The sequence below is a fragment of the Linderina pennispora genome (assembly GCF_002104995.1).
Source record: "Linderina pennispora strain ATCC 12442 chromosome Unknown DL89scaffold_148, whole genome shotgun sequence".
Classification (NCBI taxonomy): domain Eukaryota; kingdom Fungi; phylum Kickxellomycota; class Kickxellomycetes; order Kickxellales; family Kickxellaceae; genus Linderina; species Linderina pennispora.
The window spans coordinates 2,690-24,322 of record NW_024468396.1 but is presented as its reverse complement, the minus strand read 5'-3'; the positions used below and the strand labels follow the sequence as shown (position 1 = coordinate 24,322).

Genomic DNA, 21,633 nt, shown 5'->3' with positions numbered 1-21,633 from the left:
GCCTTCGTTCATTTCGTTTCAATTTTCATTCGCACACATTTTCTTACCTATATTCTGTTATTACTACTCCATATCCACACAAACATGAGCGCAACCACTACAAACACATCCTTGCTGAAGGATCTTGCGTCGTCGCCCAACCCGTTTCAGGCCGCCACCCCCGCCAGTACCAACAACGGTGGCAATAGCAGTGGCACCAAGCGCGGGCGGGCGTCGGGCACCATCCTTTTTAATCCAGCAGTAACGCCGTGCAAGTCGACTTCGTCACGGCGCACGCAGCTGTCTCACATTTCCGACAAGCCGCCGGCCACGATCCAGGACGGCCCGTCACTGGCGAACCTGATAACGGATCTGGACGGCAACCTGCATCTGGAGCCGACGCCGCGCAAGACGCCGATGTTCTCGCCATTCAGCGACCGCACGGCGGGGGAGCTGGCGTGCACACCGGCGCCGACTCTGCGGCACAAGCGCGGGTTCGAGGAGTTTGCGTCGCCTGGGTTTGCGTTCAATTCGCCCACGCCGACGATGTTTAGGAGGCAGGTGAAGCAGCCGCGGAGTGCCCCGCCGCTGGTGGGCTCGCCGTGCAATAAATTTGCCCGCGTGCAGGCGCCGCTCTCGCTTAGCCGCGAGCGCCTTAATGTCGACGAGGTACGTTTTCTGTAATTGTCTCCTGCTGGGCTCCTTCTTTTCTTTTCCGTTTTGCTGTGTGCTTTTTTGTTTTTTTTATTCTCAGCGGGAGGCTGTTTGGACTTGAGCCGCTTTATGTCCTGCACCTTGACTTTGTGTGAGGTTTTGCGTATGCGCCACTGCGTTGTCTCAAACCCACATAGTGTCATTTGCCGTCATGTATGTGGGTGGGGTCCATGAGATGGCTCACAGCCGGTGTGCGGTCGTATTTTGCTCGTCATTTGCTGGTGCATCTCCACGGAGATCCCATCGGAACCGGGACACGTCGTCTACCTAATAGTGTGTGTATTGGCGGATGCAGCTCGCCGGCTTCTTAATATGGCCAGAACCGGCCATTTCCAGGGCGGATCCTTTGCGGGGGTCTCGGCTGCCAGTACAGGTTTCTCGCAAAGGATCCTTTTGTCGAAAATCTGAGGGCTGCCGATGGCGAGCCCAATGTTTACTTTTTTTGTGCAAGGGCAAATCCGGGCAATGTGCGACACCGGCTTCCTCCGCTTGGGGATGGAGTAGTGCATGACATTACTGCGCGCCACGTCAGTTTCAACAGGGATTACCCATACGGTCTGCATGCATTTATTGGGCCTGATACTCACACACTTTCGCACGCCGTAGGACACTGCATACGACGACGGTGGCTCGCTGTTCAGCCTGCAGCGCAGGCGGGCCCGGGCGCCGATGCTGACACCATCAGCGAGCAGTTTCCCGAAAACACGCCGCTGCGCAATAGCGCCACCGCCTGCAGGCTGCAGCGCGGCGCAGCCGGGCCTCGGCCATCCCAAGCTTCACCTCGTTCGAGGACGAGGAGCTGGGCGGCAAGGGCGCGGCAGCAGACATGGAGGACCAGGAGCTGATGCAGACCGAGCCCGTGGTGCTGATGGACGCAATCAGCCCGTTTGCACAAACGCCGCAGACGGAGCGGCACCTGCTGCCATGCACGACCTCGACGACCGACTCGATCATGCGTGTCGACGCGTCAACAGTTCCGATCTGCTGGAGGGCCGGTACAAGGACCTGTACGACGAGCGGCTGGTGTTGACTGCCGGTTCCCGTACGAGTTCGAGGGCGGGCACATTGCAGGCGCGGCGAACGCACCGACTATCGAGGCGCTGGAGCGGCTGCTGCTGGAGCGCCCGCGGACGGGCACGCGCATGGTGGTGATTCTGCACTGCGAGTACTCGATCCAGCGCGCGCCGTCAATGGCCAGCCATCTGCGGCGCGCGACCGCGAGGTGAACATGCACCGGTACCCGCACCTGCACTACCCTGAGATCTACGTGCTGAGGGCGGGTACCGCAACTTCTTCAACCACCACAAGCCGCTGTGCGAGCCGCAGAACTACGTCGAGATGAACGACCGCGCGCACACATCGACTGCCGCCAGCGCATGCAGCAGTTCACCCGCCAGTTCAAGCGCACAAAGTCCATGAACGATGCGGGCCTGGCAAAGGCGTGGCACTACAAGGCGGCGACGGTCACGTCAGGCACGACGCTGTTTGCCGCCCCCGGTGCAGTCGCCGACTCTGCAGGGCGGAAGGACCATGTCGACCTTGCCGACACGCATGAAGCGCCTGTCCGCGCGCAGAGTGCGCGTCCGGGCATCAGCATGCTCAACTTTGGAAATAACCCCTGAATAACAGATACCACATCCCTATACCACCCTGTCCGATAGCCTCTTAACGAATACCCTTATATCATTCCGTTCTTCAATTTAATGACCTTGTACGTGTGAATATCACGCATGCGGAAGTGCACCACCATATATGATGATCAATCAAAGCGATTTAATTTTGTGCTGCATACGTCATCACACATGGTGGTTAGGTAAGGAGCAACAAACAGATTATTTTCAAATTGTGTGGTGAATTGCGTCCCTCCCCCAACTAGACAGCCAACACTATATCTCTAACTGCTGCCCCAGCTCCTAGCTTCTGTGGGGGAGGTAGTGGCAGACATGCTTTTGTGCAGCTGATCATTCTGCACTATTTGCCCTATGGACGCTCGCGATCTCGGCTTGGCGAAGATTCGACGGTCAGTAGTGCCAGGGACCGAAACAGGGCGAGGAAAGGGTACAAATCCCGCACCAAGCACACGCAGGGGGATATTCGGATACGCAGCATGCGCATTTTCCTTTGGCCATTGTCGGAGAGGTCTATGACTAGGCTTCACATGGCTCGAGCCGCACATTGCCCTCATTGAATAGGGTAGAAAGTGCAGCCAGCCTTTTTTTCGCTCTTGGTCATGCATTGGTGATTTTTTCAAGCATGCATTCAGTCGTTTTTTGAAACGCAAAGTCTCGCGTTCCCTTCTCTCTTTTTCCCCCAAGCCTTCTTTTTAATATCTCAACTTTAGCTATTCTACTACATTGTAGCCACTATTGCACCATCAGCGGAGACTACGCCGGATATCATAACTCGCGATACCAATTTTTTCCTCTTTGATAACAGTCGACAGCATAGGAACGGTAGGTGACTGTATAGCACATCCAAAAATGGAGGCAAACAAAGGTGGTGCAAGCATATCACCTACTACCTGTCCATTCTACAACGATAATTCAAAAAAGAAGCAGCCAAAAGAAGCTGAACCATGTATACACTGCAGCTAAAAGAAAAAGCACCCACACTAGGACAAACACTGGGCCTGCCACAGAAGCACTTGCCTCGGTCATGCACCACAGCAGCCGGATATGCAGCAGCGTCAGCAGCGTCGCTACTCCGCCGACAACCCGCACAACAAAGGCGTGGATGCCAACCAGCTCGCACGTCGCCTGCGCAGTGCCGCAGTGACATTTTCGGAGCCGCCCGAAAGCAGCCCCCACCTGACCATCGACAACGACAGTCGGGCGTCTGTGCGCCCGCACATTGACGGGTCCCCAGGCGACCGGTTCGTGTATAACCGCATGCCCCTGGGCTGGGTCGACATCCAGCATTTCTCCAGCGACCAGGGTGTGTCTGGGACTAGTGCTTCAGGCGCTACACTGGCGGAGCCGCAGCTACGGACAGTGGAGCTGCCCGAGATGCAGCCAGAGGCACGTTGCCGCCCGCCGTCAGCTGTGGTTAAGAGCCAGGTTGCTTTGAAATCCCAGCTGGTGTTTGTCGACGGCGGTAGTGATGTGGGCCAGGGCTCAAGGCAGGTGTCGCGTCAGCCGGTGGTAATTGACTCGGGCGAGCCCCATGTTAATAGAATGTACCAGGCGGTCAGTTCTGCGGCTCGCGCAGTCACTGGTACTGCTGTAGTGCCGTCTGCAGGTAACGTGAGAGGTGTGTCTGTTCTGCCGCCTGCTGGGTTTACTACCGCGTCGCTGAGTTCCCAGCGGCAGGTGACCAGTACTGGAGCTATGCCAATCCCTGCTGCCTCTGCACCCTTCGCTGCACCCTTCGCTGCACCTCTATCTGCACCTCTATCTACGCCGCTCTCCGCAATTCCTATCGATCTAGCTCGTCCTTCAGAGCCACCAGCCAGTGTTAATAGCAAGCCACAAATGGTCGAGATCAAGCGCAGGACAGATATAGTGCTGTCCGCAGAAGGTCACAAGGCAGCACGCGCCGTGCCAAGAGCACGTCCCGGGAGAGGCTGATGACTGGGAAGGACCTGGCAGCCCATGTGTCGACGGCAGAGCCCATGCAGCCAGAAGTACATGCTTCTACTACACCGGCCCAGCCCCCTGCACATGCACCAGATGCTCAGGGGCCGAAGCCTCATGCTCCGCCTCTCAGTACCGAGTCCAAGGCATCTACTGAGCCGCGGGGCACTAGCCACCCACGTTCACGTCGAACCAGTACTCTGGAGCCCGCGCGCAGCCGGATGCCAAAGTCTGACGACGTCAAGAAGCTCGACCAGGAATGGACTAAAGGCGGCAAGGAGGTCATCCGGCGCCACCAGGCCGTCGAGATCCTGATGCACACATCGGGCGACAGCCTCGCTGACGAGGATATTGTGCCGCGCGATGATATCGAGCGACACAATATTGAGTCGTATGTGACTGATGCTGGCTACGACCTGGCCGGTATGTCTATTGCCGAGTCGGATATTGGCTCGTTTGCGTTGAGCGAGCTCGACGATGGCCCCGATAGAGATGCGCATAACTATGTTATCAGGGTTGATGGCAAAGAGGTGTCCATGAAGGACCCGAGTGACGGGTCAAAGAAGGGTATGGCAGAGGCTGCTGCTGAAGCCGAAGCTGTGGCAGCCACAGCCGCCAAGTCTGCAGCCAGGCTAGCGGCCCCTGGCGTGCAGGAGTCGGCAGAAATTGTCAGCTTTTCGGACCTCCTCAGCAACGATGTCTTTGGGTCGTGGACCAGTAGTGGCATGCCGACACAGGCAAACACAGCCGTCCAGTCCACTGTCCACAGCAACCGGCATCTGATAATGGTGCCAGTGGAAAAGGAGGAATCAGGGTTCCTCCTCGAGCCCCTGCAAGAGCAGCAGGAGTCGGCTGCCAGCATCCGCGCCTCAAATGCTGCTGTCCAGCAAACACCTCATGTCAGCCTGCTGGAGACCCCAAAACAGCCTTCTGAGCCCACGGCGGCTGCTACTCAGGCCAGCAACGAGGCAGATTTCCGTATGAGCCTGCTCCGCCGCCGCTCCAACGGACTGGATGTAAGCGCTAGCAAGGCGGGGACTATGCCACAGTACCAGTTCCCGACCCAACCCGACTCTGCTGGCAACCGAAGGGCAGCCTGATTCGCACACCATTTCTGTGCGGCACATTGCCAACGGGCCCCCGTCACAGGCGCCGAACCAAAGCAGCCTACCCGAAGGCATGCCCTCGTTCTACCACCCAGGCCACAACGACAAGACCGGCGACTGCTGCGAGATCCCTGCTGAGTGCCCAAACCTGTTCCCCAAGCTCAGCTCTGGGTCGTCTTTTTTCTCTGCGGGTCGACGCAGCAGCATGGCCGAACCAGCCCGACCAGAGCCGTGGGCGAGCCCCGGGAAAGCAGCCAGAGATACATCTGGGTTAAGGCGGCGGCGGGCAACAGTGACCGGAAACATGTCCACTTCAGGGACCAGGCAGTCTGAGACAGAAACAACGGGTCAGAGCACAGCGCACGAAGCGTCAAGCTCAGATCGCGAGGCCAAGACCAGCAGGGGGCCTGTAGCTGACCTAAAGTCTCAGCTCAAGCACCGGTCGCAGCGAGCGCTAACTGCGCACTCGCGCTCGCCTACTCTGCTGACTGCCTCCGCAGAAGCAAACAAGGCAGTGGTGGTCCAGATGCCCTTCCATCGCCTGCCCCGCCTCTACCGCAGCAGTCTCGCCAAATGGCGCAGGCAAAGGCGTCCAGCGGATATCTATGAGATGCAGGTGCTGGATCTGGACCCCGAAACCGATGCCAACTCCAACACGGATCTAGAGATTGCCTGCTGCGACTGCTTCAGCTGCCGATGCTCGTTCTGGTCATCTTCAAGCAGGCACGCGCGCAAGCGCAACAAGCGGCATATGAGCGGCCGTCCCCGCATGGTGCCTGTTCAAGTACCAGCAGCCAATGCCCAGCGACCAGGTGCTAGTGTCGCTGTCGACAGTGCTGGGCGAAACCCGCTGGTGGACAGTTCCTGGCGGCACGTGTATCGATCGCACCGACCATCCAGCATGGCGACATCGAGGCGGTCGGGCACTGTGCGCGCAGCCCTTGCATCGCCATTCCACCTGTGCTACAACTGCCTCCTATGGTGGCTCGGGCCGTGCGTGTGCGCATCAAATTCCAACAACGGCTGCTGCTGATAGTAATCGTCTGTAAAATATTTGTTACCCCTTTCCACTTTATGTATTTATTGATTACGTGGTTGTTCAGATGGACTTTTTCATCTGCTTTGCCACTGCATTGCGCATATGTGTCTTTGCCTTCTCCAGGCCCAGCCTTGCCGCACTGTCGTACATCTTGATGGCCCACTCGAGCTGGCTGGTTGCCTCGTATATACAGGCCAGGTTGAACTGGATTTCCGCATCCTTTGGCGACAGCTCAATTGCCTTCTTCAGGTGCCTGATCGCGCTGTCCGCATCCTTCTTGTTCATGAAATATACATTGCCTGCATTGACATGGGCGTCGGCCTGCGATGGATCAATGCTCAGTGCCTTCTCCCAGTGGTCCAGCGCCTCGTCCACGTTCCCCAGCGAGTAGAGACATATGCCGTTGTTGTAGTGCCCATCGGCAGTCGGATTCAGTGCTAGTGAGTGCGAGAAGCTGTTGAGCGCCTGGGCCAGGTTGCCTCGAGACATTTCATCGATACCCTGGCGCATGTGCTCGTTGGCCTGCTGGCTCGGAGTCATGCCATTGTCGATGCTGGTTGCATAGAGACGCTGCGTGCTGGCGAGCTGAGCACGGTGCGGCTGGCACCAGACGACAGCTCTGCGGGGGGCAGCAGCAGCTGCGCGAGAAAGAAGTAGGCGGATAGAAAACATGGCGAATTGGAGAAATGCACAAAGCTAAAACAAAGCGAGCTGCCTTGATCAACTATCACTGCTGCTCGTCCCACTGCACACCTCTGTCGATCGGCTCGAGCCGCCGACTGCTGAGCAAGCCGAGTCAGCTTTTTTTTTTTCGCCGCAACTTTTTTTTTTTTCCTCGTCTTGTTAAGACTGCAGAACAAGGTTGCTGCTCTTGCCTTCCTGTCTACTCAACATTTACATAAACCACACCCTTTCACATACATTCAAATGGCGAACAACAAGACAGTGTCGCTCAAGGAGCCGATCCGGCTGCCAGTGGCCACGACAGAGGAACAGCAGCTGCCTGCAGGACTAGCCATCGACAAGGCGGTGTTTCTGCGGAAATTCACAGAGAACGCTCTCCAGCAAGTGAAGGAGGTGAGTGTACTTGGCCCATTTCTGGATGCCCTTTCCGCACTAGCTAGCAGTGCCCGTTCATTTTTGCTGAGGCCGACAGCTTTTGTTGTTTCGTAGGGTAAAATGGACGAGTACTTCAAGCTCATCAAGGTGTTCTCGTATACACGGAATGCGTCGCCGCTGACTGCAGACAAATACGCGGAGGAGGTGTCGCCCTGGCTGGCTGCGCTGTCGGAGAATGTATCGAGTCTGACCATCACCTACCGCGACCTGATCAACACAATTTTCTTCAGCGACTGGGTGGTCAACCCAGACGAGCGATTCGTCCACCGGTACGCAACGCTGGTGATCCAGATCCTGTCAGCACACCCAGCGTGGGTACCGTACGCGATGAACTCGATGGTGCGGTGGTTTTCATTTGGCAGCCACAAGGGCGAGGAGGGTGCGGGAATAGTCCACGAGCGTGTTCATGCGGTCATCAAAGAGGTGTATCGGACAATCCCAACCTGCGGCACCAGTCTGGCTGCGGCCATTGTGGAAAAGTGCCCTTTCAAGACCGCCAAAATCAACGTGCAGGTGGTGTTTTTGCAGAACACGCTGCGGTGCCTCGAGTATGCAGAAAGCGTCAGAAAGGATGTGCTGGCGGTGGTGCTTAACCGCGTAATTCAGATCGATGTTGAGGTGCAGGTGGAGCTGGAGGATTTGGAAGAGGATGAGGAAGAAATGCAGCAGAAGCAGGCGGAGCCTGAGGAGGATGGCGTGTTCGAGTTTGAGGATGATGACGTAGATACGAAGGGTAATGACGATGGGGATGCCCCGTCAGAGTCTGACTCCGGCTCCGACTCGGATTCGAGTGATGACGAAGACGATGAGGACGAGGAGAATGACCTGGGCAAGGTCAGCTACGATGCCCGGCCGATTATCTCCAAGCTCGACGCAATGATGAACGTGCTCTTTGCCTGGCTCGACCGGCACATAGCGCTGGACCTACAACAGGGCGCGATGCCAGAGTCTGCCTCGCGGCTATTCCTCCTGATCCTGGATCTGTTCGACACAATCATTCTGCCAACGTTCAAATCGCGCTACACACAATTTTTTGTGTTCTTCCTGTGCGCCAAGGACCCCCAGTACGCTGATGTGTTCCTGGGCACCATGATGGGCAAGGTAGGCGACCCCGTGCGCAATCTCAACACTGGCCGGGTGTCGAGTGTGGCCAAAGTAGCTGCGGCCTCATACCTGGGCAGCTTTGTTGCGCGTGCCGCCTTTATCTCGACGCAGATCGTCCGGAATGTCATGGGTGTGCTGGTGCAGTGGGCGAACGCGTACCTCGATTGGCAGGAGCAGCAGGAGAAGGATCCGGTGCGGTCGTATGCCCAGGCGCTGTCTTCCAAGGCAGTGTCGGCCAGCTCGCTGCACGTAGACTTTGAGCGGCATGCAGTGTTTTACGCTGTGACACAGGCGGTGTTGTACCTGTTCTGCTTCCGCTGGAGAGACCTGGCCACGGCGCAGGACGGCCAGCCGCTGGTCGAGACCGAGCTGGACAGCTTGCGCTGGTGCCCTGAGGTTGAGGGCATCCAGCGTGTTGTTTTCTCGAAGCTCAACCCGCTGCGTGCCTGCTCTGCTGCCGTCGCCCAGCAGTTTGCTGCTGTGGCCTCCCAGACAAATTTTTTGTTCTGCTACGCGCTGATCCAGCAGAACAAGCGCAGCACCAATACCGAAGAGTCCGACGAGCCTGCACGCAACAGCATCAGCAACTTGCTGCGCAAGGAGCTCGATACATTCTTCCCGTTCGACCCTATGGCCCTGCCCATCTCGCGCCAGTACATCGACCCCATCTACCTCGAGTGGAGGAATGTTGGCGGTGACGACGACGACGAGGACAGTGACGAGGATGGTGAGCCGATCGAAGGTGCCGGCGACGACGACGATGACGAGGAGGGCGTTGTTGACCAGATGATCGCAATGTCCATCTCCCCTGTGCCGCCGCTCGGCGCTGCATTCCCCCGCTGAGAAGCGAACCGGACCAGCTGTACAAAAGTTTTCAATCTCAATACAGGCTATTTAAACTTGCCTGCTCATTCTCAATACAGGCCTGATGACAATCCGCTGTGACGAAAAAAAAAAAAGATGCTATTTGTTGGCATGATGCCCAGCTGACACACGTCATCTCTGCTCTCTGGCATTTTTCTCCTCTTTTGCTCCAATCAGCCTGTAAATTTATATTTTTTCCTCTCTATCACGTCTGGCAATGACCGAAGTTGATGATTACTGTTGTGCCATCGACCGGCACCTGCACGAGCTGCTCGACGAAGCCAGCGAGCAGCAGCAACGCAACGAGCAGGGCGAAATCGGCTACCAAGCGCCGCAATTCTACAATGTCGTCCACATTAGCGACGCCGAGAAGCTGAGCGATAACGGCTCGTCATTTATTGCGTACTCGATCATCTTTGGCGACTACGAAGTGAAGCGCCGCTACAGCGAATTTGAGTCGCTGCGAATGTGCCTGTGCCGTCTGTATCCGACGTTTATTGTCCCGCCGATTCCCGAGAAGCACTCAATCACGCAGTATGCAGTGCTGCAAAAGCGAGCCAAAGAAGACCAGTACATTATCGAGCGCCGCAAGCGTATGCTGGAGCGGTTCCTGAACCACCTGGTCGAACACCCGATTCTGAGCAGCGAGCACATTGTGCACCGCTTCTTTGAAAACGGCGTGTCATGGACCGAAGTGCTGCACTCGCCAGTCGTCACCAACCTGCCCAAGACGCCGCTGTACTCCTCCCCGTCGTGCTCTCCGGGATCATCCATCGCGGACGGCACCAGCGTGCAGATGCCCAAAATTGCTGCCACGAACAGTCTTGCAGCAGACGTGCCTGTGCCCAGCACGCTGGCGCCGATTCGAAACGTCGAGGCACGGTGGATGGATTGCGAGCTGTTTACGAACCGCTACTCGAATCAGTTCTCGGGCGTAGTTGAGAAGAGCGAGCGCAAGATTTATCGCAAGCTGGGCGAGCTGTCAGGTGACTACGCGGAGCTTGGCGCTGTGCTCAACGGATTCAGTCTGCTGGACAATCAGCGCGAGGACTTGGCAGCGGCAATCGAAAAGGCAGGCCAGGCTATTGATAGCTCGTACATTGAGATTAACGCCCTGCTGCGTAGCATGGAGGCCGATATGAGCGAGCCTATTCACGAGTACTCGCAGTACGCCAGCATCATCAAGCAGGTCCTCCGGTTCCGAATGCTCAAGAACCTGCAGGTCGACAACACCCAGGATGCTCTGCTGTATCAGAAGAAGAAGCTCGACACGCTGCTCCAGGCCGACGACGAAGCAAAGAAACTGGCGCAGGTGCTTGAGACAAGCGGCACCAAGGTCTCGCCGACTACTACAACCGCTGCCGCTGCTGCAAACCCAGGGAACTTTAGCGAACCCGAAGATGTCGACCCCAATGGCTTTGTCACGCCGCAGAGAGCAAACACCGATGCTGCGTCATCGGTCAATGTGCCCGCTGGCTCAATAAGATCGCGTGGTGCCAGCATCGGCTCAACTGCGTCCTATGTCGACACACACCACCCCGAGTTCACGCCGACGCTGGCTCCACACAGCATCCCCGAGGATCGAGAGATACCACCCAGTGGCCCTGGCCTGCGGTCGCGGTCAGGCACAGCCACCAGCGGCGATTCTCTGCTTGGCACGGCCAGGTCTCGCAACCACCGCAACAGCTTGTCGGCGCTCGGCGGTGATCTAGACAGTAAGAACAAGTGTGCCGACGATGTTGACGAAGACGATCCGCTGGCCCAGTTCCAGCAGGAGGAGTCTAGCATGTGGGGCGGCATTGGCAGCACTCTGCCGCGGCCCAGGGCCCGGTCGCGTGTGCGCAGCGAGACCGCCGACGAGCACATGGCCAAGTCTGAATTCATTGGCAGCAAGACTTTGGCTGGGCAGGTGCTGAGCAGGAATGCTCGTGAGTACCACCATCACCAGCAGCAGCAGCAACAACAACTACCGCAACAGCAACAGCCACCTACGTTTGGAGCTGGCAGCTCTGTGGGCGAGCCATTCCCGCAATCGCAGCACAATGCGATGGCAGCATCGACACCGGCTCTGGGAAATCGCTACAGCAGTAACCTGCTAAGCCCTGAAGGCGGCTTGCACGTGCGGACCGCGCCACAAACGTCACCCGCTCCCAGTAACCCACCGCCACTGGCCTCATCATCGACATTCGGGTCGCGTCTCTTGCGGTCTCCAAAGGCCCTGGGCGACGGCATCATGAACCGCCTGACGTACGCACTCAATGGCATGATGGACGTGGACCCCGAGCAGATGCGCCGCAACCAGATCGGCCGGGCCTCGGACAAGATCAGCATTCTGGAGGAGCAGCTCGAGATGCTGAGCAACGACCTGGTGCTGGTCAACACAAGCACGCAAGACAACCTGGACCGCTTCCAGAAGCAAAAGATGCGCGAAGTCAAGGCCGTCTTGGTAGCCATGTCCAAGATGCACCTCGAGTGGGCCGAGAAGAATCTAGAGATCTGGAAAGAGGCAAAGGAGGCTGTAGACACCGTCGATGCTGTTTGAAGGACGCCAATTGTGGATGTTTTCTCTGTAATGGTACACAAGCTGCAGTGACCAGAAAATGGGATAAGGAATATACCATTCTTCGTTGATGACAAACAGGAACATAAGAGACATTTAGGAGCAGTCAATTTAATGCAGCTCACAAAAATATTTTGGTTTATGCTGATGTCGCTTGAACAGAGGTAGTAGAAACAGACGAACTGGTAGAAGCAGACGAGGTAGTAGATGATGCCTAAGCAGAGGTGGAAGATGAAGAGGCTGATTTCTTCTTGGGGAATTTAAATGGCTTGGTGCACGAGTTCCTGCCCTTAGCCGCCGTAAGGGTATAGTCGCTTGTGAGCTTTACATTGAAGTAGGTTCGCACTTCATTCAAAATCTCCTCAGTCCCATCCGCCGACTGGGTGCACGAGATCTCCACGTCGATATTGAGTTTGGTCTTGATTGCATCCTTGAAGTCTTTCGGATCGACAAGCGCCGTGTCGTCGGGTACAATCCCTTTGCTTGCCAGTGCAGGAATATAATTGTGCGACTTGTGGAGCTTGATGGCGTTGGAGAAGTACTCGACAATGTCCTCGTTCTGGGTGTATGACTTGAAGCACTTTGGGTCAAGAGTTGTTGCACAAGTGCCATGCCTTGTCCACTCCTTCCCCCAGAATTCATCGTGCCTATTGTCGCTGGCCGGCCAGTAAATTAGCATGTCAGCTACCAGCTCAGGCTTTGCTGCCTGGAGAATTGACTTGACCTTCTTCTTCCTTCGAGAATTGTCACATCCAAAGGTCGGAGGGCTCTTTCCTTTGCAAGCACTCGGCCATAGGCCGTGCAGCGTGAACATGTCTGCGGGTCCAACATCCTTGTTCCACTGCTGCGTTAGCACATGGACGCCGTATTGCTCATAGCAACAGGTATCGGCCTTTTTTGCCAATGCCTCAGTCGAACAAGACAGTACATTTTGCGGGCACATGTCATGGGTAAGCTGGGTAGACGTGGGTGCAGCACTGGTTGAGGTGGCAGAATTTGATGCAGTGGACTGGGAGGCGGTCGTCGAAGGGGCAGTTGACACTGATTTGGTCGGTGCGACTGACTTTGTCTTTGACTTTGAGCGGGCAGCTGTCTTCGATTTAGCCACAGGAGCAGAGACAGGAGTAGGCCTGTTTCTACCCGAGGATCCCTTAGAGCCGAACTTGGAGTTTAACTTGGAACCTGTCTTGGAGCCCGACGAAGCACCCAGAGCGATATCGGGGGAGGCAATAAGAACCGCACAGGCAATGAAGGTAATTGAAGCTAGACGCATTGTTTCGTGGGTGAAGTGGAATGAGGATGGTAGGGTAGTGTTGATGCAGAGTTTGGTGGAAAATGCAGGTATACACAAGACTTGATAATGTTGATGATGATGTAGATTACCAAGACAACTGCTGGGGCCGACTCGCTTTTATATGAGATTGCTGTATACTTATGAAAAGAAATTTGCAATTGCCAGTTGCACATAATCATCCTCGATGTGACTAGCTGCTATCTATAGTAGATATCACTGCGATACCACAAAGATACTGGATTCTTTGTGGATAGTGATTTACAAATCTATAATGTTATCAAAGCGATGGCTTCTAGGAAACTAGGATCTTCTCCCACGTACCTGCAATGCGCCCTTTTGGGACTAGCGGTCGCTCTGTGAGGATTCCTGAGTAGAAGCTCTAAAATTAGCCAGTGCATGCGGGCCAGCTGGTGAGTATCAACTAAAAATAGGAATGGTGCTGCAGCATGTAGATCTCCAGGAAGCGAGATAGCTTTGCCATGATTCTGAGATACACCATTAATCCACTGATATTATTAGCATGGCGGCAGTAGCTAGAGGCAGATTATACAGATAGGTGTTGCGCTGACTGTAACGCATTCTTGAGTGAATTGGCCATCAATATTTGTAGCTATTGATGACATCTGCTGCTTTCTCCACATCCGTGGTGTAAGGCTGTTCTGTTTGTTGAATGTGCGGGGATTTTAAAAGTTATATTTAATACTGAAGAAAAGAGAGAACAGGGAATAGACGAGTTGCGCAGGGGCGTTTTCAATACGGCCGTCTGTGCAACTTATCAGAGGCTAGACTCTACCTCCATATCGTAGGCTGTAGCAGGGCTCTCGTTGGCACCTGGCTTGCTGTCACCTGATTCGGCTGACATGTCGACGTCAGGGACAGCCACAGCGGGCGCGCAACAAGACAATACTGTAAGGCCTTGCAATTGCACCTGAACACTACACCTTCATCTGGTCTTACATCTGTTGACATTCGGACAACCTCATGCCCTTCGTCACCATGTGCAGATCCAAATACTCACCTATATAAACATTGTAGACCGGAACGGCCCCATCCTCCCTTTTTCTCCTCAGCAATTTCTAGTCATATTCATTCTACAAAGCTCATAACTACTGGACTCTTTGAAGGTTAACAACAACTACTGCATCCTCAATAGTAATGGTACTGGAGATAGCCCTGTCTTGATCAAATGTGGAAATGATCCACAGTCATCTTTCTATTTAGTAATCAGCAATATGTGCAAGACCAAGTATGTATACACGGGATTTAAAGCTGTCCTACTAACAGATGCAGAAGTCGCCGCTGCCCTTGTTGGTCAACAGCCACTCCATACCTGTCCAGTCATTCCTATGTACTCTTTTGAGTTAACACTTTCACTCTACTATTGAACGTCTTTTTACGTGGTTGAATTAATCTTACCCTAATATTTGTACTTATTCTACAGGCAGGTTTTCTTATCACCCAGGAATTAACACACGATACCTTTCTATTCATCTCATTACACAGTCCATAACTGTAAAAAAACACCCCTATCTATGGCAAACGAGCAGAACAAGCAAAAGAGGCACCCCCTGAAATGCACTGAAATTGCAGATTGGCAGATTATTACATGCGGAATATGCGGCACTGAAGCACGCCATTCCCACGGCAAATTTCCAAACCACACGCTGTCCCGTGCCACTATTTGTCAGACAGTGCTGATGTCGCAATTTTCAACGGTCACACTTTGGCTCTTGGTGGCCACCGACGAATTCCTTATTTGCGGCCGCTCAAAATCCTGTCAGGTATAAATTCATAGGGCTCTGGCCTTTTTCTACGTCCCGACTCTCTATCATTCGCTTTCTACTGTATCCACTATTTACAACATGACAGCGCCCGACTTCAGCTCCATCCCTGTGCTTGACCTGGCCGTAGCTAGAACCAACAAGCCCCGCTTTTTGCACGACCTCAAGCACGCGCTGATCCATGTTGGCTTCTTCTACATCGCTGGCCACAACATCACTCAAACATTCCTTGACCACCTCACCTCCCTCACTATCAAGTATTTTGACCTCCCACTGGCAGAGAAACTCAAGACTGACAAGATCCACTCACCGACCTTCCTCGGCTACAGCGTCCAGGGCAATGAGATTACAAAGAACAAGAAGGACAACCGCGAGCAGTTTGATTTCGCCAACGAGCTCACCCAGCGGTGGCAAGAGGGACGGCCAATTCATGAGCGCCTAACCGGCCCCAATCTATGGCCCGATGAGAGTGTGCTGCCCGGATTTCGCGATGCGGTACTGGACTACCACAGGCAGGCCAATGATCTGGCAGAGGAGCTGACCCAGTATGTCGCCGAGGCAGTGGGGCTGGCACCAAATGTTCTGCTGGATGAGTTTGTGGTCAAAGGGCAGCAGCACCGCGGCAAGTTGGTGAAATACCCTGCCATTGACGAATTAGATGCGACAGACGGCGACCAGGGTGTCGGCCCGCACCGCGATACCTCGTCGCTGCTGACTATTCTGTATCAGGCGAACGATCTGCCTGGGTTGCAGGTGCAGAATCATGCAGGCGAGTGGATCGACGCGACGCCAATCAAAGGCACCTTTGTGGTTAACATTGGCACTGGGCTGGAGTACCTAGTGCAGCGGGTCGCAGTGGCTACTACGCACCGGGTGCTGAACCCACCACCGGGCCGCGGGCCGCGCTATTCTATTCCGTTTTTCCTCGGAGCGCGTATCGACAAGAAGCTGACGCCGCTGGAAATCCCGCAGCATATTCTTGACGAGCGCCCCGAGACTGTAGTGTCTGATTCGGGCCACCAGTTCAACGAACTGTACTTTGAAGACCCCGGAACGTATACGGTGTTGAATCGCATCTCGTCCCATCGTGATGTGGCGGCCAAGTACTACCCAGAACTTGCCAAAGCGCATGGTATCAACGTTGAAGGCGTCAACGCTGGCTATTGAATGTGGAATCTCAAATATGATATTTTCATTAAAAACAAAACATTACGTTTTAAAGGGCGTGTTGCGCTGGAAAGTAGTCACAAAACTGGTGGGTTACATAGGGCCAGCAATGATAGCACCGTTACCCTCAAAGACAGGACCGCCGCCTGGGGTGCCGGACGCAGAGTTTTGGGTAAAGCCGACAAGGCGCTGGCCGACCAATCTGGTGTCCTGCTCGACACCCACAAACGAGTTCCCGAAGGGGTCAACGGCAGCATCGACACCGGTGAAAGAGACTGCTCCAGTAAGGGGGTCAAATCCGAAGCGGCCAAGTGGCTTGGCAAGGGATGCTGCTGCTGCCGAGAGAATCAACGCAATGTTGGATATATGCATATTAGAGACGAGGATGAATAAGGTAAAGACGGTTTAATAAAGGGGGAGATGTTGGTGTTGGATCGTAAGACAAGTGAGGGAAAGAGACATAAAACGAAGTGAAGAGGAAACCAGGGCCATTCGGTCCTGCCTTGGTCTTTATACAGTTGGGGAGACCAAAAACAAGCGGTTCGCACGCACAAGCCTCTAAACAACGAAATGGTCAAGAGCTTAGGCATTGTACGAGAAAACAAACAAGTAATTAGACGGGTTGCTATTGAGAATGTGGCGTTACGGACGATATGGCTGCTCTGCCACTGGCGCATTCGCCCATGGCAAAGTGACTTCTCACTTGGTCCGAGCTGGCTCTACTCGAGCCGCTCGGGTCGAGTCAATCACTCTCATTCATTAATTTCCTGATTCTCTGTTCCGGGACGCTTCGCTCATTGAGCTAACGGGTACTGCATACTCCTGTGACAGTTCCAGTGACACGCGCTCTGGCGGATTCCCAAGTGTGGCGATCATTAGTTGAACTGCTAGATCGCCGATAGCGGTGTTTGTCTCAATCCCGAATATGCACCTCTTGTAGTACACGGTGCTGGATGTTAGTCGCCTAGTGTAAGTTATAGAGGCTTCGGACATGCAATGAATATCCAAAAATAAGTAGCGGACATGGGGGTTTATTGTGAAGCTAATTGAACTGAAAAAGAACCTTCCTGTAGACATGGAGGACGCGGTTTTTATATGTGCATGTGGCGTGATGAACAGACTCGGTTGAGGCCGTCCTTACCTAGGCCGAACTCAAGTCTGCGCCAGCACCACAGCGTATACTCGACCGGACCACAACAGCCATCAATACAACATCCTACAGACAGCACAGCTCTCACTCTCCAGCGAATCTCTTTACCTTTCCTAATAGGACCTTGTACTCAACAATAATTTCGGACGTCAATATCCAGGGATGCCACAATACCATCTGAGATATTGGGATTCCCACCGACTGTTACACATACTGCTCAAACCGCAAAGTCCGAATGACAGGCTACGTAATGACAGCAAGGAGCGGAGTTGAGAAATCGCAGCTCCAGCAGAACTTGGATCATCGACTATCACTAGCCAACCAGGGCTACCCCCGCAAACTACAGCTTAGCTATAAGAAGGGCGATGTTTTGCTGCTGCCACGAGGATTCCTTGTGCTAGCAGCTTTGTCCTTTCTCCTTTGTTCTTTGAATATTTTCTGAACCTCTATAGCATTCTAACCAGACCATCTCGCGACCTTCCTCTACCAATCCTCGTTCCTATACCGACAGCAAGGGCGTTTTCTACTTAAACCATGTCTCTTTCCTTCAAGCTTGTTCTCTGCTTTGTAGTCCTGCTTCTGTGTGCCAATGTCTCCCAGGCCTGGGAAGCAGGTACCAAGGGATGCCACTGTGTCGCTTCTTTCGAGTACACATACAATTGCTGCGACAGATACAAGGGTAAATTTGATAATTTTGGGCGCTTAGGTATGTATACTATGGCCAGTTATCAGCTTGTATAACTTGGGTGAGAGCAGACTTATTAAGAAAGTTGTATTGTGATTTGGAGTTTGTAAAGGTAAGTAGGGCCAGAGGAGGAGCTTGTGATACTCGCAACATCACATCACAATTTGCAATTGCTATTCACAGATTATTAGAATCTACTATCCTCCTCAAATTAACAGGCAATGAGATGCCAGGAACACATGCCATCCATCTCTGGGCTGCAGTAGTCTCCCTTGCTTTCATGCACCACGCACTATTTATATATGCAGGTACCTGCTCCTTGCTTTCAGATTCGTCTTCTCTATTTGTATATAACATATTTTCATGCATTTAACAATATATTATGAGAGTTGCAACAAAGATTAAATATAATACGACAGTCACAAGAGGTTATCTACTTGATATTGCTGCGCGCCCGGTGTGGCTGTCCCTGACGTCGACATGTCAGCCGAATCAGGTGACAGCAAGCCAGGTGCCAACGAGAGCCCTGCTACAGCCTACAATATAGAGGTAGAGTCTAGCCTCTGATAAGTTGCACAGATGGATGTATTGAAAACGCCCCTGCGCAACTCGTCTATTCCTTGTTCTCTCTTTTCTTCAGTATTAAATATAACTTTTAAAATCCCCGCACATTCAACAAACAGAACAGCCTTACACCACGGATGTGGAGAAAGCAGCAGATGTCATCAATAGCTACAAATATTGATGGCCAATTCACTCAAGAATGCGTTACAGTCAGCGCAACACCTATCTGTATAATCTGCCTCTAGCTACTGCCGCCATGCTAATAATATCAGTGGATTAATGGTGTATCTCAGAATCATGGCAAAGCTATCTCGCTTCCTGGAGATCTACATGCTGCAGCACCATTCCTATTTTTAGTTGATACTCACCAGCTGGCCCGCATGCACTGGCTAATTTTAGAGCTTCTACTCAGGAATCCTCACAGAGCGACCGCTAGTCCCAAAAGGGCGCATTGCAGGTACGTGGGAGAAGATCCTAGTTTCCTGGAAGCCATCGCTTTGATAACATTATAGATTTGTAAATCACTATCCACAAAGAATCCAGTATCTTTGTGGTATCGCAGTGATATCTACTATAGATAGCAGCTAGTCACATCGAGGATGATTATGTGCAACTGGCAATTGCAAATTTCTTTTCATAAGTATACAGCAATCTCATATAAAAGCGAGTCGGCCCCAGCAGTTGTCTTGGTAATCTACATCATCATCAACATTATCAAGTCTTGTGTATACCTGCATTTTCCACCAAACTCTGCATCAACACTACCCTACCATCCTCATTCCACTTCACCCACGAAACAATGCGTCTAGCTTCAATTACCTTCATTGCCTGTGCGGTTCTTATTGCCTCCCCCGATATCGCTCTGGGTGCTTCGTCGGGCTCCAAGACAGGTTCCAAGTTAAACTCCAAGTTCGGCTCTAAGGGATCCTCGGGTAGAAACAGGCCTACTCCTGTCTCTGCTCCTGTGGCTAAATCGAAGACAGCTGCCCGCTCAAAGTCAAAGACAAAGTCAGTCGCACCGACCAAATCAGTGTCAACTGCCCCTTCGACGACCGCCTCCCAGTCCACTGCATCAAATTCTGCCACCTCAACCAGTGCTGCACCCACGTCTACCCAGCTTACCCATGACATGTGCCCGCAAAATGTACTGTCTTGTTCGACTGAGGCATTGGCAAAAAAGGCCGATACCTGTTGCTATGAGCAATACGGCGTCCATGTGCTAACGCAGCAGTGGAACAAGGATGTTGGACCCGCAGACATGTTCACGCTGCACGGCCTATGGCCGAGTGCTTGCAAAGGAAAGAGCCCTCCGACCTTTGGATGTGACAATTCTCGAAGGAAGAAGAAGGTCAAGTCAATTCTCCAGGCAGCAAAGCCTGAGCTGGTAGCTGACATGCTAATTTACTGGCCGGCCAGCGACAATAGGCACGATGAATTCTGGGGGAAGGAGTGGACAAGGCATGGCACTTGTGCAACAACTCTTGACCCAAAGTGCTTCAAGTCATACACCCAGAACGAGGACATTGTCGAGTACTTCTCCAACGCCATCAAGCTCCACAAGTCGCACAATTATATTCCTGCACTGGCAAGCAAAGGGATTGTACCCGACGACACGGCGCTTGTCGATCCGAAAGACTTCAAGGATGCAATCAAGACCAAACTCAATATCGACGTGGAGATCTCGTGCACCCAGTCGGCGGATGGGACTGAGGAGATTTTGAATGAAGTGCGAACCTACTTCAATGTAAAGCTCACAAGCGACTATACCCTTACGGCGGCTAAGGGCAGGAACTCGTGCACCAAGCCATTTAAATTCCCCAAGAAGAAATCAGCCTCTTCATCTTCCACCTCTGCTTCGGCATCATCTACTACCTCATCTGCTTCTACCAGTTCGTCTGTTTCTACTACCTCTGTTCAAGCGACATCGGCATAAACCAAAATATTTTTGTGAACTGCATGAAATTGACTGCTCCTGAATGTCTCTTATGCTCCTGTTTGTCATCAACTTCATGCTATCAAGCATAGGCTTGAGTGTATAATGTGTTTGTGGTTTCAAATCCTCATGATTTTAGGAACCCATAGATCAAGACCTTTAGGCCACAATGGCCGGCCATGCTATTCCGGGCGGCCGGCGTCACTACTTAGACGGGCACCTGCCCTTTCACCTGGCAATTCCTTCTTCCTTCTTTCATACAGCATATTTCATACGTTCAATATACGTCGTGGAAAGGTGCTTGGAGAGTAAACGTATTCTAGACAGTTGTAGGAGGCTGTCTATCTAAGTGTATCGTACCCGAGACACAACAAGGATAATGGCATGGATGATGGGCAAATGAAAGAAGACTGCGGTTCGCAGGGTACATCTTCCAGTCTGCTCAGAGTCAGCGGCAAGGTATTACATGCCAACATAGGAATACAGGGACCCCCTCGGCCCACTCGACCAGAGCCACATTCACATCTGGCGTGGTTTATTAATAAACGCATCTCGAAAAAAAAATCATAATACGATATATTAGTTGAGTACAGCCAGCTCTGTCATAGTGCAAACCCAACTAGACACAGGGTAGGTTAGCCTTGGAGAAGCCAAAGGCGCATTGGCTCTTTGTACCGCTGGCTGTAATCATCGTTATAGAATCCAATGCAACCCACAGATGACTTGACCCAATCACACATTGCAAACACAGATCCACCCCACCTGGTGAACAAAATATCGCTGCCGTCGTAGTTGATCTGGAGGCGGTCTGATGGCTCAGGCAGCTCGGGAGAAACGCGAATATCGTTCATACCGTCATCCGGGCAGCACAAGTACTGGCCGTTGTGTGTCAGGTAAAGGATCCCATCAATTGTCTCGCAGGAAAACACATCGCTACGACCAGGATTAGCCATTAGCGCACCATCGAACACATTGATTCCGTCCTGTTCAGGCTCATACTCG

General features: G+C 53.2%; 4 protein-coding genes across 4 annotated transcripts; 3 read left to right on the top strand and 1 right to left on the bottom strand.

Moving 5' to 3' along the window:
• The first annotated feature begins 3,931 nt into the window (after window positions 1–3,931).
• Window positions 3,932–5,410, top strand: DL89DRAFT_63332 (uncharacterized protein). Its single transcript, XM_040891900.1, has one exon. It carries the CDS (start codon window positions 4,259–4,261, stop codon window positions 5,363–5,365), a length of 1,107 nt encoding a protein of 368 aa, XP_040739085.1. The 5' UTR covers window positions 3,932–4,258; the 3' UTR covers window positions 5,366–5,410.
• A 6,894-nt stretch (window positions 5,411–12,304) lies between these two features.
• Window positions 12,305–12,997, bottom strand: DL89DRAFT_205428 (RNase Sy; the record flags this gene model as incomplete). Its single annotated transcript, XM_040884066.1, has 1 exon — window positions 12,305–12,997. A coding segment is annotated over one exon (693 nt), but the record flags the coding sequence as incomplete, so codon positions are not given.
• Window positions 12,998–19,827: 6,830 nt separating this feature from the next.
• DL89DRAFT_230420 (ribonuclease T2) lies at window positions 19,828–20,631 on the top strand (the record flags this gene model as incomplete). Its single annotated transcript, XM_040884902.1, has 1 exon — window positions 19,828–20,631. One exon carries the CDS (start codon window positions 19,828–19,830, stop codon window positions 20,629–20,631), a length of 804 nt encoding a protein of 267 aa, XP_040739083.1.
• A 229-nt stretch (window positions 20,632–20,860) lies between these two features.
• DL89DRAFT_272949 (uncharacterized protein) lies at window positions 20,861–21,194 on the top strand (the record flags this gene model as incomplete). The annotated part of the gene is made up of 1 exon (XM_040889025.1): window positions 20,861–21,194. A coding segment is annotated over exon 1 (158 nt), but the record flags the coding sequence as incomplete, so codon positions are not given.
• Window positions 21,195–21,633: the final 439 nt, after the last annotated feature.

What these genes read in the sequence shown, in the direction of transcription:
- DL89DRAFT_63332 (XM_040891900.1), top strand. Translation starts at nt 4,259, where the DNA reads ATGACTGGGAAGGACCTGGCAGCCCATGTGTCGACGGCAGAGCCCATG.